The 21,460-nt window shown below is 37.8% G+C and overlaps 1 protein-coding gene and 1 pseudogene across 1 annotated transcript in view; one reads left to right on the top strand and one right to left on the bottom strand.

The window, feature by feature from the left end:
* TFCP2L1 (transcription factor CP2 like 1) overlaps window positions 1-21,460 on the bottom strand; it is a 1,111,497-nt gene that overhangs the window by 498,501 nt on the left and 591,536 nt on the right. The window contains exon 8 of the mRNA XM_044075043.1: window positions 8,194-8,282. Within this exon, the coding sequence (XP_043930978.1) occupies window positions 8,194-8,282 (89 nt within the window). The remainder of the gene's footprint in view (window positions 1-8,193; window positions 8,283-21,460) is intronic.
* LOC122805080 lies at window positions 16,176-16,300 on the top strand (annotated as a pseudogene).

Below are 21,460 nucleotides of genomic sequence, written 5' to 3'. Positions count from 1 at the left end.
AACATTTTATCGAAGGGAATGACATTTGTGCCAGCCAAATGGGCCAGTATATTCCAGACCTTGTGTGATTTAAAATTATACACTCATAAATCAAATTTTAAAATGTGTTGTGCCATTGTATTCAATCCCCCTTTAAATCCCTCTATACGGGCTTTTGAAAAACTATGTGAAAGTGAAATACGGCATATGTTAGATAAGAAATGCATGACTAAATATCATAATGTCTCTATAGAGGAAAGGAACACCTTAAACAAATCTTATTTATGATTGTAGTATAAGAGTCATGAAACCAGATAAAGGGGGTGGGGCTGTCATTATGGATTCAATTGATTATATTAATAATATGAATGCTTTATTATTTAGTGATAAATATTGTGAGGTTTCTAGAAATGAGATCAATGTGGCCTTTTGTAATATTGATTTGCTACTGAATTATAGGTTCATAGGTTGGTACTAGGCTATTAGCCCTAGGGCCTATACAAGCCTAGCCATAACAATTCCCTGGCTATTTCTTCTCACACTATTTACTTCCCTGGACCCCTGTCTAGCAGGGCGACTGACGTGATCCCCGGGGTGAATTTCCTTACTCCCATCCAATCGTCAAGGTTCCTTTTGAAGAGGGCCAAAGAAGCACTCTGTTTGACATGTATGGGCAACCTATTCCAGAGTCTGGGGAGTCTCTGGGTCAGTAACCTATCCCTCCAGCATGTTTTGTTTATTGTGATGACAAGGTTTAGATCCCTGGAGCATGTGGCTCTGAGGGATTGGGATTTCTTTAAGTGTAGCATGTCCAACAGCTCTGGGTTTGACATGGCCTTGTATGTTAAGCAGAGATCACCTCTGAGTAGATGATATGCGACAGAGTATAGCTGGAGTTTTTTAAGGCGGTCAGTGTAGGGCATCTGCTTTAGGCCTGTGATTCTTTTAGTGAGGTATTTCTGTGGCCTTTCCAGTTGTTGCAGATGTCTTGAGAGGTACATACCAAACAGGGCATTGTATTCTATAATGGGTCTAATGGGTCTAATGAGGGATGAGTATAGTGGGACAATGACCTCCTTTTTTCTGGATGAAATGCCCTTAGTAATGAGGTGTGCCACATAGAAGGATTTCCTGAGACTGGGAAGGATATATTAAATAAATGTTTTTATTCCACAATTTTCTGTAAACCAACTTTTTCCAACACATACTTACACTATTCTATTTGGCACCCAAGACACCAGAAGAAAGCAGTGGTTAAAGGCCAGGTTGTACGTATGGCTAGGATGGTGTCTAATTTGGATGGGTTTTATATAGAATGTAAGAATGTTGTGGATACGTTTTTAAAAAGAGGCTATCCCCAAACTTTTTTGGACGGTATTTTAAATGAGGTGGTAAATAAAAGGATTAATGGGGTTTATAGTCCCATATTGGGACCACTTACAGAAAATAAGAAAAACCAACACATTACAGCAAGGGAATAGTACTGTACAGAATTATAAAAATAGTTTTATTACAACATTCACTGTGGATTGTTATTACATATATGAAGTGTTATGCAAGAACTGGGACATTGTCTTCACAGATGCTGAGTTTATAGAGAAATTAGGTGTTAAACCAGTTATTGTACACAAAAAAGGAAACTCCATAAAAAATATTTGAGAAAGTAGATATGTTGATGTGTGTAGTGGCATAGTTGGTACTAGGAAATGTGGTCATTGTTCTATTTGTCAATAAGTTAACTAGTGATTCATTCGCTATCAATGGCCATACTTATTACATCAAGTGTCGCTTCACTTGTATTACTGTTGACATAGTCTGCTTAGCCCAGTGTAATTTATGTACAGCATTTTATGTGGGTAAAAGTAAGAGACACTTTAAAAGACGGGTGTATGAACATATTTTAAACATTAGAAATCAAAAAATTACAAATGCCCTGTATAGACATGTTGAAAGACATTCATAGCATACTTTTAATTTTATGATTTTAGAACAAATCAAAATGGATGGACAGGGGTGGGTTATAGAAGAGCATTTGAAAAGGAATGAATTGAAATGGCAGTTGATTTTAAATGCTTGTAACCACCCCGGTTTAAATGATTTTTGTTCTATTAATTCTTTTGAAACTGAAGTTTTATGGTGTGTAAAGGGTTAATGTATCAGACTATTTCCTTTTAAATGCATTGGTGAATTTGTAACGTGATTTTTATTAAGGGGTATAAATGGGTGTGTTTTTAACTTCAATATGGTTCTGATGAAGTTTTTATTAATGAAAGCGCTTAACCATTAAAGAATTCTGTTTTGGAAGTGGTTCGTTGTTTTTTTTCATGGTTCCAAGTTTGTTTCATTGGTGAAGTTTATTAATTATACACCTTCTTACCCAGCCTCTCCATGGTTCTGCTGTCCTTAAAGGATGGCAGCAACGTATTGGAAGGCAACAATTTGGAGGGCTTGTCAAAAGCAACTGACAGCACAGAGGGGTTAGTAGAGGGACACTTATAAAGAAACTTGCAGTCCTCAAACACTTTAAAAATGTATCAGATTTTTTAGGAGCAGGGGGTTGGGAATCAGGAGCCAGAGAACAGTGGAAAAAGCATCCAGCAAGGCAGCAAGAACAGGAGAACAGCAGAGGGCCTAGGAGACTCAATTTGTAGAAGCTCACAGTAGTACTTCTGAATATCAGGCACCCGAGCACAGTCCCTCTTGAAAAATTCCATCATTCTGGAAATAGTATCACCAAATGAAATTTTCTCAAAAGGAGAGTTAGGACTGACAGAATCTTCTTCTTCAAATCCGCAATCAAGTGGCAAAGGAATCTAGGAGGAAGAAGTAAGGGACTCTTCATCAGAATCAGCAGCAGCAACTTCAGAAAATCCTTCTCCCTGGGTCTCTTAAGAGGGGTAGAAGACCAGGGAAGAGCAGGAACAGAAACACCCTGTGGAACCTTAAGAGCCATAAGGGAATAAACCTTTTGGAGCAGGTGAAATATGTTCAGCTTTCTATTTCTTTTCAAGTAGGACATCCTTGAAAAAATCTGGAGTCTCTGATACCTGATGACACTCAATAATGGTAGTCGGAACCTCCTCCTTCACTAAAATTTGAGGAAAACCCCTAGGCCCTTTGGTAATAACCAGACACGATTCCCCCTGTACATCCAAAATGGATGCATGTAAAACTTCCATGGATGTGCGTGGAGTTGGATCCATGCCAGCCTCCGAAGCAGTTGGGGCAGAGGAGTCTTAGAAAGAACCCAGACAATCCTCCAGGCTTTCACCAGCTTCAAGAGAGAGGTTTGGTGGAGACGGTACAGCCGAAGAATCAGACTATTCTTTCTTGGCCATTTTCTTCGCAGATAGCTGACACTCGGGCCTGGAAGATCCTTCCAAGGTATCCTTAGCCAACAGTTTAAGGTGTTGGTTCTCTAAGTAAATCACATGGGAAGAAAGCCGACTCAAAGTCTTGGGGATGAAAGTTTGACATATCTCAAAATACATATGATTGTGGGAAGCATCTAAACAAACAAACACTGCCCTGATGATCTTTATGGGGAATTTGTCTCCCACACTAGCATTTCCCCTTTCTGGATGACATGAAACTTAACAACCAGAAACAAGGCAAAACTAAGATAATAAAATAAAAAGTCTTGGGGATGAAAGTTTGACATATCTCAAAATACATATGATCATGGGAAGCATCTAAACAAACAAACACTGCCTTGATGATCTTTATGGGGAATCTGTCTCCCACACTAGCATTTCCCCTTTCTGGATGACATGAAACCTAACAACCAGAAACAAGGCAAAACTAAGATAATAAAATAAAAAATAAAACCAACAGGGAACTTATCTGAAAGCAGTAGAAACCAGCGGATGAATGAGTGTTCAGATGGCATTTGGGCTGGTGGGCAAAGAAGTTCTCAGGATGGTACATCCAGGCATCACTCTTATGCTCTACTCTGTGCATGGGGAGTATACGTGTGATGTATAGCATACCCTTTACAACCAAAAGGCTTTGGTATACTGCTCGGACATTGGGTCTACCCTCAGCAGGGGTTCCCTATTGTAAAGAATACTGCAAGAGTGATATGGAAGGACATCATTAGTGTCAGCCACTGGGTCTTCAGACTTGTCACAGAAACAAGTTCCTCATTCCCCATCATTAGATTCCGGGACTAGCTCATGCATGGCATTGCAAAGAAACAAGACTGTGATGGATGCATGCCCAATGCTGGAAGACAGTGATCCAGCAATTGAAAGTACATCTACCAAGTGCAGCATGTGTATAAAAGGCCTGCAACAGGCCCTGCACTGGTAGATGTACTGGCACCTGACTAGGTACTCAGAAGGTGCATTTCTGCACCTGCAATTCAAGATCTCACCAATCTCAGATACGTTTGATATCCAAATCTTGACACAAACCCTAGCATAGAAAGACATGATGGACTCCCAATGGCTTGGGCCACATATCCGATGACTCAGGGGGTGAGACCCTAGAAGGGGAAACTCCAGATTTGAGTACCCCTATCTCATAGTTGTATTACTCAAAGGAACATTTACTGGTGTTAGGCATACTCAGGCCATTAACTGAGGGATGGGCAGCACCTAACCCTAGAATCCTCCCTCCAGCGTAGGAGCCAGGCACTTCCTGTGGGCTCCTTGTTGTTTTCCAATGCAGGCGAAAGGTATTCAATATTCTGCACTGCACTTGTTGCCCTCCCAGTGATAAATGAAGAAACTTTCTGTGAAGAATATACACACAATGAAGTACAAGAAGGCATTTATCACTGCCACCAATACCATACTGATATACTGCAGCAAGGATGGCATGACCCCCTGGAAAATTACCATCTAGTGCTTGATGTACTTGATGTGCTTAAGTCAATAAGGTCCACTACAGGACAAAAATCTCCCCATTTCCTTCAAAACTCAAATGAGGAAGACGTAAAACTCTAGCTTTTCAGTCTGGGTCTGGCTTGGTCTTTACTCTTAAGTATAGCCCTTCCTGTAGAAAGATCCAAAAGCCCTGAGATATGGCTATATGGTCATTTGTGATGGCTCTACAAGCTCAGGCAAACTCAGTAACCTCGAACAGTCAAGGCTGCAACTGACAGATTGGTGAGCTGATCTTACTTGTTGGTTTAGCTTACAGAAACATAGACGGTAACAGTGTGATATATTTGAGGGCTCCATTCAGCCTCCAAGCAGGCTTCTTCATCTTTTGAGGCTACCTAGGCTGGAAGATGACACAGAGCAGAGTTAGGTCACAGCAGCTCCTCCAGACAGGTAAAGGCATTTGGAAATGACAAAGTTACTGTTCATTATCCTGCATACTGTGTACCAATAGGCACGAAAGAACAGAAAAACTAAAGGTGTCTCCTGAATGATTTTATTAATAAAATTAAATAAATGAAACAAAAATCACACCAGTGCTTAGTCTTTGACTGGGGGTTGTTCTCACATCCTTTTTGCTTCACTGTCAGTTTTGTTTGTGCCTCTGGAAATGAGACAGCTGGATGAAGACAATAGGAGCAAATCCAGCTACATCAAAATACTTGCAGTGAAAGCTACTTCCAGCAAAAGGGACTTTTCCCTTTTTACCACTGTTCTGTGACCATGCATTTAGCATTTATAAGTTTGGGGGGGTGTAAGGGGGCTTGCAGTACTGTAAGACAAGCACTGAAAGTGCTTTTCAGTGTTATGGTTTTCGATGCATTGGTACTTAACAATAAATACCGCAGATGGGTCACCATGATTCTGGATTTTTTCCTTCAATGACGACCTCCAACCAAGTTCTTGGAGGCCTGCCCTTAAAAGACTCCACTCCCAAAACCAGGATATCCTGGATGGCCTGCCTAACTTCATCCTTGAAGGAGGAGAGCTGGAGCATCATCATCCTATGTAAACACATACCATGTTCTACATCCCTAGCCACACCAAAAATTGCACTCAGCCACAAAAAAGTCCACTGAAGAAGTCATGTGTCCTGAAAAGCCCTTCCTTGTCTTCAAAGTCAGAATGAACTGAAAGCTTTTCTAGTGTCTGATCCGCTAAGAGGACTGAATCACGGAAAACATAGCAGAGGGATCTGAGCCCCAGTAATGCAAAGAGAAATGCTGTCTTGTTCACCACATCAAATGCCATATGATCCTTATCAGGCAGTAAGGTGGACAAGTGCTGTGGACTCTGGACCTGTGTGCTGAACTGTAAAGATCACACTGGTGGTGGCTCCAGGATGTTTAGACTGAAACTCATTCCACTCAGCTGATTGCTTTTTTGAGGGCATTCACCTTCTTGTGAGCGGAAAAGGTGGGTGTGATAATTTAAAACTCCTCCTTTTTGTTTTTCAGATGCGCATTTACTTGGGTGATGGAAGGGAGACACAAGCTAATCAATAGTGGACTTTAATAAGCCTGACCGCTTCTCTAAAGGGAAGTCCTCCAGGAGGGCTGCTATAGAGATGGTGGTCTTGTCCTTATACTTTTCCAATGTAGGAACACCTAGAGCTTCTGACATTTTTTTGGAACACAAAAGTTCTCTTTCATTCATAGCTCTAGAATGCATGATCTTATATCTATATAATGTCCAAGAGACTGGGAAGTGGGGGTCCATTGACTGGGCATTCAATCTTAGGGATGCCAAAACTGGAAGGGAGACAGGACAGACCTGCTTGGGGTGTATCAATGGCTTCAGTCCATATTTCCTAAAGATTTGCTTCCATGCTCAGATCCCACAGCACCATGTCAAACTACTGTATGACACTGAGAACTTTACCTGTGACTCCAGGAAGGGATGGATTGGGTGGTCCATCCTCAGTATGGGGCATCATTACCTTCTAAGCCAAGGGGAATCCTGAAAGTCTTCTCTTTCCTAAGTATGTCCCTCAAGTAATTGCTAAGGAATTTGAGAGTCAGCTCCCTATATGAAAAGTAGATGTAGCTAAACTTATGACACTTGATCAGGGTACTAAAGTGCTCAGACCCCAGGATATGCCCTAAATGAGCTGCTGAGAGTGTACTACTTGTGGATTCATCATCCTTCAAAGCAAAGAAGGTGCATGACCATGACCTCTCACAAATTAAGGGAAATTTGGTGGGTGATGCACACTACTCAAAAGGACATTTTGAGGATGGTGTAATCTCCAGAAGACTGTAGCCAGCACTTGCTATGTGTGTATTTTACCTTTTTATGGCACTCCAACATCAGCCTTGGAAAAACAAGGGATACTCCTGCTAATTCCTGGATTGACCACATTTAACTGCCACCATCTTGAGGAAACAAGCCAGGTCTGGAGTTTGTCTCCTCTGTTTGGGCTGTCACTCTAGCACTTATGGCAGTGCTTTACCTCAAGCTCTTCCTCCAGACAATAGAGGCAATATCAGTGGGATCACGGCTCATGATCTGACAGCAACACAGGCTTTTTGACGATTTGTATTTCTATGGCATCAAATACAGGGACATTTTCAATATGAAGGTCAAATCAAAATCTTAGCTCTGCAAAGCTCAGACAAGACAGTCAGGGACTTGCCATACTCTCTCAATCCACAGCACTAAATCACAACGTGTCTGCAAGAGATATGTCTCCAGTCATAAAAAATAGAGAAAAAAAAAAACAGCTGAGCTTGGGAATGCAGAAATAGAAACTCCAACAGCCAAGCTTCTAATAATATCAGTCGCCCTGATAGACAGGGGTCCAGGGAAGTAAATACTGTGGGAAGAAATAGCCAAGGAATTGTTATGGCTAGGCTTGTATAGGCCCTAGGGCCGATAGCCCAGTACCAACCTATGAACCTATAAGAACTTCCTCCAACAAATCAAGTCTTACCAAGTTACTTGACTTCAATACATTGAAGTATAACTTACAGATTAATCCAGCCAGTCCTGTTGAGGTACATCAGACTTCTCTATCAATCCCTTGAACAGGCTATGCCATCCACAGAGTTTACTAGACAAGCAATGTAAAAAAGTAGATTGCTAAGCCTTTACATTTCCAAAAATCTAAACTATACTCATACAAACCTGGACAGAATATAAAACATTTACATTATCTTAAGATCTTGATTAATAGCACACGTGTGAAAGACAGTGCTTACTTCATCAAAATGTACAGTATGTATTTATGTTCTGCATATTTTCACTGTTCTTTTTATTAACAAGTGTAAGGCATTGCAAAATACAATATTTAAATAACTAAACATACTTTAATAAGCATATCACTTACCCTTCACTAATGGTAAAATTGGTTGGAGAGCTGTTGTAACCAGAAGAAGGGCTGCTGTTTACATATGAAACATCTGGCCACGGAGAGCACTTTGTAGCAAAAGAACAGAAGAAATATCACACTTGCAGAAATATAGTTTAATAAATGTACCTGATAGCTCAAAAGTACTTGTAATATTACTTGCTTTAGATTATGAAACCATAAACACATATGCAGTGATCCATTTCTGCTTGTATTCTGAAGGTGAAAAACAGTACACTTTCAGCAGGCAGGAATAAGTGTGCAATACCATCACCAAATCTAAAAGGGCACCAGAAGCTTTAATGTGAGGAAATAGTGTACAGTATTTTTGGCAGCCTACCCCGGTTAGCAAATGCATACATACATGCATAAATAAGTCTTTCAGCCTTACCAGCTTTCCTTTTTTTTTTTCAAATTTAATCTTTATTATTTTGGTTTTACATGACCAAGGATAACAAAATACAACATACAAAGTATAACAACAAATAAGTAAAACACAATCATGAACATATTATCATGCTAGGAATAAATAATGCCCCTGTCCAAGGCAAATTTACTATTAAATGGTGTAGAAAGACTTTTGTGTGATAAGTAAATTTTAACTGTTTAGTAATAGATGAAGGATATATGAATAGGGGCTGGATATACTGTGCTTATTTTGAGCTAGATGAAAAGGTAGTAAAGAGAAAAAAAAACTATATACATTATTTACATCATGGATGCCAAATGGAATATAAATTGAAGGAGGTTCTTACTATTTATAAATAATAATTTAGACAAAAGAAGAAATGAGATATATAAGGATTTGTATTATCAACTAGAGGTTGTCTTCATGAATTTTGGTTCTAATACAAGGGTCATTTAAATTAATTTGCTAAAATGGAGTTGAGTAAGTTACACCAGTAAGTTTGGAAGTATGACCTTCTTTTAATGTTTTTTGTTAACAATTTATGTGAAGATATGTATTTTATTGCCATTTCTCTAAAGTTTTTCCAGGAGATCATAGATTTATTTAACCAATTTTTTGCTGCAAAATATTTAAGTAGAGCACAAATTGTGATTAGGATGTGTTTACGTATCCCAGTCACCGATTTGGGAGTTATATGAAGAATTATAGTTTTCCATGAAAAGGTGTTTTTTTCATACCCCATCTTTTCAAGTTGTGTTCTAAGGGAGCACCATAATTTGTAAATAGTCTTACAGCTTCAAAAGATATGAAGGATGTCAGTATTGACAAAGGAGCAAAATATACAGGATAGTGCTTTTTTATGACAATTTATTAAGAGTAGCTGGGGTACAGTATGAGTTGTTATTTATCATGAGTTGAGTGTAAATTAAATTCTTGAAAGTGGTTAGGTTTAGTTTGTTTAGTATGGCTTTGTACTTTTGCTTGACTGAGATATTTTCATTAATGTCCTTCCGATATTTAGAATAGAAGAGTGAAGTTTGATAATTAATTCCTGATATTAATTTATAAGTTTGGGAGATCATTTTATTTCTATAAGATAGTGTTTTAATGACTAATTGGGTTGTTTTAATCTCTTGTTCATCTATGTTGGTGTGTGAATATTTTACTTTTATTAGAGACTTGAATTGTCTAAATATGGGATCACAATTACGTGGTGCACCTAGTTGGGATCTTCGTTCATCCATGTTCATATTTTGAGATGGTATATTTGCCTGACCATTATAACTTTGATTTGTGAGCATCTGTTAAGGTCAATCATTTTGTTGTTGATTTTTAAGTTGGGATTTAGCTGTATGGGCTGTAGGAATTCGAGAGTGTTTTGTAAACGTAGAGATGCAATTAAGGAGATGCAATTAAGGATTGAAAGGTGATTATTTTATTTTTAATTATGGGGTAAATTGTGGTTATGAGGTTGTTTTTTAGTTGTAGGTAAGGAATGGATTTGGGATTGATGTTATGAGAACTTAGCTGGTTACACCAGATTTTCACCCAGGTTGGAGACCATGAATGGCAAGCTATATCATAATTAGAGATCTGAATTATACGGCTAGCATTTATTGTGTGATAGTATAATTTGAAGTCTGGGAGCCCCAATCCTCCTTTTTCTTTTGGGAGTGTATGCTTTCTGTAGCAAATTCTTGTTATCTTTGGGAACCAAATAAATTTAGAGAGGACTGTTTCCATTTTGCTAAAGAAATTTTTGGGGATATTTAAGTTAACAGAATTTAAGTGAAATAGAATTCTGGGTAAAGCATTCATTTTGATGATGGCTGTTTTCAATAAAAAGGGTAGATTAATGTTTTTCCATCTTGACATGTCTTGTTCCACCTGCTCCCATGTTTATTGAAGATTAGCCTTCATCAGATCTTTGTGGATGTGGGCAAAATTTATACCCATATATTTTAGTGTATAATTGACTGGTATTTCAGTAGAGGGAAAGTAGGATTCTCTGTGATGATAAGGATTTAAAGGAAAAATAGAAGATTTTGAGGAGTTAATTTTGTAGTTTGCTATATTAGAAAAGCAATTGATTGATTTTAAAATGTTGTGCAAGTCAGTGTTTGATAACTCAAAATAGATATTTAGATCATCTGCAAAGGCTGAGTATTTTAATTCGGTATTGTAGATTTTGGGAATGTGATGATAGGTTTTTTGAGTGATGAGAAGTAAAAGAGGTTCAAGGTAGAGATTAAAAAGATATTGTGAAAAGGGACACCCTTGTCTGGTTCCATTGGTTATTTTAATGGGTTTAGATAGCATTTTATTAATATAGAGAATGGTAGTGGCATTTTTATAAAGCATTTTTATGATATTTATGAAGATTTGGGGGAAGTTGAAATATGACATAAGAAATTAAGATCAACATTTTCAAAAGCTTTGGTGGCATCGATTGTTAGGGCATATCTTGGGTGCTTATCTTTTGCTAGTAAGATCATTATGGTAACTAGCATGAGAGTATTATCGCATAACTGCCTTTGTTGCATGAACCTTAGTTGCTCAGGGGAGATTATTGTTGCTAAAACTTTTTGCATCCGGTGTCCCAATATAGAAGTTAGAATTTTGATATCTAAATTTATGGGAGCAATGGGTCTATAGCTAAGAGGATTTGTTTTCTCAGAGTGTGGTTTAAGTATCAAGATTGCTTTTGAATTGTTTACATATTTATCTGAAATTCCATGAAGTATAATATAATTGTATAATTTAAGCAGGATTTTAACTAGTTGTGGGTTAAATTTTTGGTAAAATTCAGCAATGCCTGGGGCTTTGTTTATTTTTAATTTATTTATTGCTAGTTTGATTTCTTCAGATGTGAGAGGGCTAGCTAAGAGATTGTATTGCACATCATTTATACAGGGAAAGCATACATTTTTTAAAAAATTATCATATGAGTCAGAATGTATTTGTTTTGAGGGATTATAGATGTTATATATTTCAGCAAAGGAGTTAATTATATCTGAATTTTTGCAAAGAGTTTTGCCTTTATAATATATCTTTGATATGTTTTGTGGTCCTTCTTTGATATTAATCAATTTGGCTAATGTTCTGGAGGGAACTTGGGCCCATTCAGAATATCTGTAGGTAAGATTTAATTCAGTAAGAGATTGTTTCTGTAGATGAAGTGTGTATAGTTTTTTTTGAATATCATGCATTTTATCTGCTAAGTCACAGGAGTATTTATTTTGGAGCTGTAGTTCTATTTCCTTTAATTGGTTCTCAAGTAACTGTTTTTGTTCTTGTTCATGTTTTTTGTAAATAGATGCTTTCTGGATGAGTACCCCTCTAATGATGGCTTTAGTAACAGCCCACTGTATATCATATGGTATATTACTGGAGGATGAGTCGTGTTCCAGTTGGGATAGGATTGAATTGATTTCTTCTATTACTTCCTCATTTTTAATATATTGACATTTAGTGACCAATTTTCAGATCCACCCCTAATGTTATTATAGTAGGCTGGATTAAGAGTTAGTGAAATTTTGGAATGGTCTGAAATTGTTCTCCCTTCTAGTTCATAGTTGAGAATTTGTTTAGAAAAGGTAGCTGAAACCAGAAAAAAATCAATTCTGGACCAGACTTTGTGCGAGGCAGAAAAATATGTGTACCTGTTTGTTGATCTGTCATGTTTGTAAACTAGGTATGGGTCTATTAAGTTGAAATTATTTATAAGTTCCTGTAAAGTTAAGGTGACTTGGGGTGACTGTTTTTTAGTTTTGTTTGAACTGTCTTTTAGAGGATTGGCAAGAGCATTCCAATCACCCTCAATAATAAGGTAATGGTTAGGGAATTTTAGTAGTAAATTGTAAATGTCGTAAATAAAGTGTTGTTGGTTAGAGCAGGGGCTATATATGTTTAGAAATAGGATATGACTGTTTAAATGGGGTTAGGAGCAGGTAAAGTAACACCAACGTCCATTTATGTCAGATTTGTTATTCATGATTTACCAGCTTTCCTGCAATTTACAAAACAATCATTTAAATGGGCAGGAAGACAGACAACATCTGTATAAAACTGCCCCCAAAGAAAATGAGCATATTTAGTGTAATAATAAAGTTCAGAAACAGAATAAACAAACAATAAAAAAAGATTTTAAGAAACTGCAAACATATGCATTAACATACAGATTCAACTCTGATGCAGCTCTACTAAGCAGTGTGCAGTAGCATGTCTTTTAAGCACTATTCAAGCAACAATCTTAAACTGCTTATGTATTTCAGTGAGAGTGATGTGCATCATGGCCACAGACCAGTTGTCAGCATACTTCTCAGCCTTACCGAATTACTCGGTATTTTCCGGTTTTGAGGGCAAAATAATGGGGTGCCACGAATTCACAAGTGGCCTCTTCAAATCCATATTTTTTTTAAATAATTTTTCATTGTCATTGACATCATCATGCATCTCCATTATATCCTGCAACATCATCATGCAGGGATTGTGCGCAATGACATCAGTGTTGTGAGATAGTACCTAACTACCTGTTTGAGACCAGGGGAGCTTAAAAAGTAGTTAATAAAAACGCTATTACCTGTTGCAGTACAGCACAAATTAAAATAGTAAAATATCGGCCAGCCAATAAATTCCACAGCTAGACTTTAATAAAAAGAGCTTCTGTTCCAAATTCTGTATACAGAACTTCTTCCATATAGAGAGTTTGGAATGAAAGCGCTTAACTCTTTAATTTTGCTGTGGAATTTATTGGCTGATCAATATTTTACTATTTTAATTCATGCTTTACTGCAACAGGTAATAGTGATTTTATTAGTTTATTTTTGTCTTTGGTTCTTGGTTCATTAAAAAAAAATAGTTGTTATTAACGGCTGCAGCCCGCCCACAACTTGTGGTGGCTGCCAGTGCCAACCAACCAAAGAGAATATTGTGGCCATGTCAATGTAACAATTCAGACTGTTTAAGTAGATGGAAAACCAACAGACTCTTAAATAATGTTTTTCTTTTATAAACTTTCTCATTTTACAAATTACATAAAAATTGCCACACAGTAGACAGGTCTTCCAACTGTTATGCTGATCAGAATTGTGATTCATGCAGTAGAAGACATGTAATTGTAAATATCTTCATTTTCACGTTTTACAGGAAAAACAAAACTGGGTCTGGATTTTTTACTGCAAGTCGAGGTAGCTGGGTTCTGCAATGGCTCAAATTGAAATAGTTAAAATGTCCTTTATAGACTTGCCAATGACACGTTTTGGTGTTTTTTTTTTTGGTTTGTTTTTTTTTTTGCTTTTACACTTAAAATAGAAAGACACAAATCACATAATACACTCCCTATTACCGGTGTCCTTTAACTGAAGGAGAAACAAATTACGTAGGTGAAAGTTCTACACACATGTACCTGCTGATGGGTCCGCTTCTATCAATAACCTGATAACAACATAGTAACACTTATTTATTAGGTGTCTGTCTGTAGTTTGTTGCCGAGTATCCCATGGAAGGCAGTTATCGGTTTTGAGCCTGTTGTATTTGACATCTTTATTTTTTTCTAAGTTATCGTTACTGATTTCTGTTTGCAATTAACTATGTATGCTAATCCATGATGAATTGGAAATATCTGGTCATTTGATTAATGCTGTCAATGAAGCAAGTTGTGCTGGTATCCAGAGGCAGGTGCTAACATAAGTGAGCTGTGAGCAGCACGTGTCTTCTGCACACAGACCTCCTGAAAGATGCAGACATGGATGGTTGGGGAGCATTAAGTGCTGTGACATGTTTTACTCAGTGTGTCTTTAGAAAAAAATATATATATATGTGTAATTTTGTGTATATACACACACATGTATATATATATATATATATATATATATATATATATATATATATTCACTTTGAATCATCGAATGTTCAGAACATCGACGTTCTGATCATCGAGACCAGAACATCGATGTTCAAAACATTGAAGGTTCGAAATGAACCACACAAAAACCAAAAAACTTACAAAAACTATTTTATGCAGGGGGGCTTTGCACCCCTGCGCCCCCCACACCCCCTACTTTAATATTCCAACCCCGAGATCGCACTACAGTGGGTTAAGAGAAATCTCCCGTTTACCGCTATATGCGGTAATGCTAAACGGGAGATTTCCCGTACCCTACCTGCAATGCCAACACTCAGATGGCACACACACACACACACACACACACACAACAGGGCACCTTGCTGCCTTGCATACACACCCAAAATTCTACAATTTCACTTACCTGGCACTTCCACTTTAAACCTTCGATGTTCTGAACATCAGTGTTCTGGTCTCGATGATTTTTTATATATATATATATATATATATATACACGCACACACACACACACACACACACACACACACACACACACACACACACACACACACACACACACACACACATGGGTCTACTTCAAAACATCGACTTACTACATCATCAAAACCTGGTTCATCGAGACCTTACAATCTCCAACACTGGGAACATAGAAAACTAACCTGGGAAAAAAACCACTTAGCCACCATGGTGAACTTTGCCATTTCCCCACTGTAGAGCAATCTTGGAGTTAGTATATTTAGATAGGGAGGTGTGGGGGGTGAAGTCCCTCACTCTGGTGGGTGTTACTTGCTGCGTTTTTTTTTTTTGTCCTAGTGGCCTAGTGGTTCAGTTCCTGGGGTTAGGCTTTGCAGTTTCCGGTGTTCGATATTTTAAGGTTTTGATGATGTGGTCTCAATGAACTGGGTTGCAACAATGTGATAAGTCAATGTTTTGAAGTAGACTCATATGAAAGGAGAAATGGTGTTATAGTAGCCAAACACAAAATTCAAATGGCCAAGCTAAACAATTTTAGGCCGAAGTGAAAGGAGTCACTAATAACAAACAGTAATGAGGACAGTTTGCGAACAGATAATCTACGGGTTGGTGGCTAAATGATTAATGACTTAAATGCATTACATTTTATTAGCAGTGTTCACTGGTTTTTACCAGTAAAGGTTTTTTTTGTGGGCTTTAAACTGAGCACATCTATTTAAGTCTGCATTTTTATACACCACTGAGTGAGCTGCACAAATCCCACATACAAAGGCTACCAGGAGCTTGGAGGGCATGCTGCTCTGTGTGGTCTAACTGGGATGATTTACTATGAGCCCCAGCCCCTGCTGCCTTGCTTTTATCATTGCTGGTGACTGGTGCATTTCATGATTCTGACAGTCCTTCCTGCAGCAGCAGCCTCTACATGCATGAGTGATAGTGGGCAATTACACTCATTGTTTCCAATTGCATAAGTAAATAATTAACCTGAAACGTGGAAGCTGTCCTCTAACATGTGCGGATCTTCGTTGCTTGATTTAACTTGGCTTGAGTTTCTAATCTTCCACATGGCCTGACTAAGATGAAAGTGCTTACTTTGTTGTTTTTAAACTTTCAGTTTCAAGTATTTTTTTGGTTTGCATTTGAATGAAACTTCATCGCGAGACTGTTTCCGAGGCTTGGCCTGGGCAGTTCTGTTTCTTCTTGTACAATTTTATTGCTTCTCGGCCTTTTGGCTAAGATCAAATGTAGTAGTTGTTCTACAATTTTAAGTAAACGAGTAACCTTGTTTGTGTCCATACATGCTTGTTTATGTTAATTTCTACATTATTATACTCGATTGTTTATGATAATTTATAATATTATAAAATATCAGACAATTTCAAACTAGTGTACAACTATCGGTCAGAATAAATTCTATGAATAAATATAATTTAAATCCCTGGACCATTGAGTACTGCAACATGTAGAAGAACAGTTATAGTTTTAAAGCAGACAAAGCATAAATAATGTTGTATAGCTGTCTGTCAGGCTTCTCTAGGCTTTCTAAAAGAAAGGAGCAGGCAATGCATTTAAGAGCAGTGTCAAGTGCAAGCTATGTCTGTTGATTTCTATATATCCACCACCTCTTTAACAGATTCAGTGTATCATTGTGAATTCAGAATTACACCTGCCCTTCTCCCTCTCAGTCCATGCATCTATGAAGTCTGAAATTCAAACGTGTTGGACTGGGTGGGGTTATATGATTATGAATGCAAATTTTATGTTAATCAGCATCCCGATTTTTGGCCAGTTGTACCTACTTTTCATGGGCCTTTGTCCAGATTTTTGATGTTTCCAGGTTGACAGTTCAAAGGGAAGCTTACCAGTCTAGAAACCTGTGATGTCAGTGCAGATCTCAGTGTAGAACACAGTGCTGCATCACTAAGCATGTCACATTTATATTAAACCATTCCACTGGCTTACCACAACAATGCCTTGACTTTACAGCTTTCCTTTACTGCACACAGGAAATGATCAACATATGCTGCCCTGCAGTTGTAAAATAAAGAGATCAGACTCTTTCCACATTTCCTCTCTCCCTCTCACTCTCTATAAATACACACACACACACACAAGAGTTTCATTTTGTTAACACTCTTACCTTATTTTAGTAACTTGATGTCGAACCAAAAGAAATACCTTCTCATCTCACCTGAAATACTCTGACAGTGACAACAACACTACTCAAGGTAACCTATGAATTAAAGCTGGCATAACACCATTTGCTGTGAAGCAATGTGTTACTCCACATGCTTGTAACATACTTCTCATTTATGCCTTCTGTGATACATCAAAATTATGTACTTATCATAATGCTGGATCCTTTTCATCTAGTCCATTTGACTCGACTTGAGGGATTATGGCCACCATGCGGATCCAATCTGGCAACTTTAGCTAGTACTCCAAACCACAAGCTCCTTCAAAGTCCCATAAAGCATCTATTCCTAACCCTTCCTCAGACTGAGTTTGTTGTGTGGTTGGAGTGGCTTACATGCAGATGCTGTGAAACTGTGATGAGAAGAGAAGGAAAGGGATATTTTTCAAACAGGTTTACTAGGTCCCTCCAGATAAAGGTAACAATTTTGGTAGGGGGAAGGTAGGCAGCTTCACAGCTACTTATTAAGATGTATTATGTCTGTCCTTATCACTGTTGTAGTATTCTTTGACAAAGGGGGAGTACAAAAGCTACTAAATAAAATGGGATGAGAAAGCAACAGAACAGCACTCCAAAAAACATGAAGGATAGTCCTGACAAATCCAGCTGTGCCTCTGGAAACTTCATCTGACTTGTAGTATTTGTTTATTTTTATTTATTTATTGATATTTCTTTACCTGGATAGTCTAACTAGGTCACAAGACCCCATTTTCAATGGAGTTTCAGGGAGAAAAGCTCCACTTAACAGAGAAAATAGAAAACAAAAATATTCAAACTCATTACATAAGAAACAGCTGAAAATTATACAGTTCAAAAATAATGAACAATATTGTCAAACAAACAGATATATTAAAAATATGTTACAAAGAGAACAAAGGAAAAAACAAAGTAAAACACTATATACAGTTCTGGCAAGCATCCTTTTGGCAATTCACAGTAGTAATAAGTAAAAGTCATGATTTTATTTCAATTGTAAATATAAAAGGGAAGAGAGATTATGATAGATTAGTACGGATGGGGATGACCCGCGGTGGTGGTGTTGCGGTAGCATTGTCACCTCATAGTAAGATGCTGTCCGATTTGATTCTCAGCTAGAGCGTCTTCTGCGTGGAGACATGCGTGAATGGGCGTACCTTCGTTGAAGGTTGTGCGTCAGGGCTGGTAACTCGGCACGTAAAAATCAACTACCAATCATTAGCGGACCGGAGTTCCGCTGTGGCGACCCCTAACCGGGAAAAGCCGAAAGACTCAACAACAAGTACGGATGGAGATGAGGTGATAGGAAAAGGTTCTGTAAAGTGGTAGAGAGGATAGGGTAGCCAGCCAAAGATGAGGAAGTGGAGACAGGCAAAGAATCTGTACAGACTGGGGTGGAGAAAAGTAGACATTTATGTTTATCTGGGGGTATAGCATGAGCACAGCCATGAGTTTGATAGGTGGTCTTTCCGAGGATGCTTGAAAGAGGGATGGTAGGTTACAGTTCTAATAACCTGTGGAAAATTCCATTTTTGGCAAAAGATTAGCAGTAAAGGCTATTTCCAATTTTTTTTTTGAGGTTTATAGATTGTGAGAAGCTGTTTATGAGTAGAACAAATGGGGTATGTTTGGGTAATAATAAGGAAGAGCACAGCTTAGTGCAGGACAGGCATGGGGTTTATAAATGATGTAGTGGGCAGTAGCTAGTTATACAAAGTCCAGGTAGTAGGGTCATTCAAGACACTTCATACTTTTAAGAGCCTTGCAGTGATGTGTATAGTATTGTTTATTGGCAGCAAATTTAGCAACTTTGTTGTAGCATATTTCAAGTTTAGTTTTTAACAGATACATGCAAGTTGGTAAGAATATGGGCACCATATTAGACTAAAGAAGGAGGTAAGTGGTTACTAGGGTGGTTTTAGCAGAGTTAGTAAGACAGTTTTTATGTCTATAAAGTTTGCCAAGTTTTTCTGGTGAATTTCTTTTTATATTATTTTGAATGTGGAGTTCAAATCTTAGGTTGTCATCAGTTGTCACACCAAGCAATTTTGTATGGGATACAATTTCTATCTCTGTATTGTTATGTGAGAAGATTTTGAAGCTGGATTTGTCCTGCAATTGTGCTTTGGGAAGGAATAGGATTAGTTTTATTTTTGGGGGGGTTGAGTAATAACTGGACATTGTGAAGCCAGTTTTCAACAGAGGTGAAGGCTTCTTGTGCGATTTCAAAAATATGTGCAAGACTGTCAGATAAGCATATTGGTGTCACATCACCAGCATACTGTACAAGTTATGCTTGCCTAGAAGAGGTGTAGAAGTCATTAATGAAAATGTTAAAGAGAAGTGTACCAAGAATTGATCTTTGGGGTACACTAGTCATAATGGAGATGTAAGTAGATAAAGTATGTTGCCATCTAACAGTTTGCTGTCTATCAGACAGAGAACTTTTAAACCACTGATGTAAAGAAGGGGATAAACTGAGATGGTGCAGTTGCTGAAGGAATTTGCTATGTGAGACAGTATCAAAGGCTTTGGGCAGATCCAGAAATAAGGAAGCAGCAAGTTTGCCAGACTCCTTTTCCTTGTTTATTTTATCTAAGTAATCGTACCATGGCCAGGGCGGAATCCATGCTGAGTACTGGTTAAGTGCTGTTATGAGAGGAGACGGTGAAAAAATTGAGTGTGGATGCATTTTTCTATGATTTCTGAGAGAGAGGAAAGAATTGCAATAGAATAAAAGATGCAGGATTCTGTAGAATTTCCTCCCTTGTGGAGTGGGTTGACATCTGATCTTTTCCAAATGGCTGGGACAGAAGATTCCTGTATGGATCTATTGATTAAGATAGCTACTGGATAAGATATGGCTTCTACTGCCATCTTAAGGTATTCAAGTGGGAGGCTGTTGGCAGGGGTGGAGCAAGGTTTAAGTTTATATAGCAGTTTTTTTTCTATACTAGATATTTCCACATGTTTTAAGGTAAAGTTGTTAGCATTTGCAGCTAAGGTTTGCTTGGATTCATAGTTTTCAGAGGATAATGTGGTAGTGGAGGGGGACAGTTGGGAATATGTTATGAGTTAGTGTAGGGGAGGATGATGTGCTGTTGGTGAAGGCAGAAATGCTTTCTATAAAGTACTTATTAACCATAGTCACTATTTCAAGGGGAGAGCAAGTTTGAGAGGGATACTGATCTTTTTTTTGAGCCAGGATTGAGTAGTGTGTGAATAGAAAACCATAATTGTTTTGGATAACTTCTATGATTAAGCTGTAGTTGGTCATAGCATTGTTTTTTTATCTTTGTATATTTGTTTTAGCTTGATTACAAAGTCCCCTGTATCATAAAGTTTTGTGGGTTTTTTGTGATTGAAGCCACTCCGTCCAAGCCTTGTCTCTGGTATGCATAATGTTTTAGGGTGGATAGCCAGGGGAAGTATTTTACTTTTACTCTTTTTATATGTAGAGGGGCAAGGTTATTTAGGGTGTTTAAAAAAAGTTGTAACTGCATCATCTATTGTGAGGTTTTTAGTATAGACTAGTTGAAGGACCTTAGGATACTGTTAAATAAACCTTTGTTAAATTTTGTGAGATTCCTGGTTGGTTTAAGTTGGTGGGTATTGAAGTGATGAGTGGTAAGGTTTGGTGTACATGCAGGGAGATGGTCACTTAGAGAGTTAGGCTAAGTTCCACTGACAGTATATTTACTGAGGTCCAAGACTAAAATCCAATCAAGTATTGTGCCCTTATTACTTTTGTTGTACCTAGTAGGTGTTGCGATTAGTTGATTCAGACCAAACAGATTTATGCAGGATGACGGACTGTTAGAGGTTACAATTTGCCAGCCAATACTGACATCACCCAGCACAATTTCTTTTTAACAATACTACATATGCAGGAGAGAAATTCTTTGAGTATGGGTATATTGTTACCAGTGGAATGTAAATTACAATAATACAAAGTGCTTTCAGAGTTTAGTTTTAAGTGTTATGAATATTTCAGCCAAGTGAAATTTGGGGATGAAGTTGTAATAGCAGGAGAGGTTACAGGAGCTAGGGTACAGTAGGGTGACTCCTCCTCCTTTTTTGTGGGGTCGGTCAGTCCTCATAATGTTATAGCCTAGAGGTAGTATTTGTGTATCTTTCATATTCGATTTAAGCCATGTTTCAGGGATATCTGGGGAATACAGTAATACCCACACATGTAGATCTGTAAATTTTTATGAATACGAAGAAAATTTAATGTTATCAGATTTAGTTTTTTGGCTGGACTTGTGCATGATGGAGTGGGAGACTGGTATGTCTGTAAACTGGAATTGGATTGGATGGAAAATGT

The sequence above is a fragment of the Protopterus annectens genome, chromosome 6.part0 (assembly GCF_019279795.1).
Source record: "Protopterus annectens isolate FY-2018-M chromosome 6.part0, PAN1.0, whole genome shotgun sequence".
Taxonomy (NCBI): Eukaryota; Metazoa; Chordata; order Ceratodontiformes; family Protopteridae; genus Protopterus; species Protopterus annectens.
This window is presented reverse-complemented; position numbering and strand designations above follow the sequence as displayed.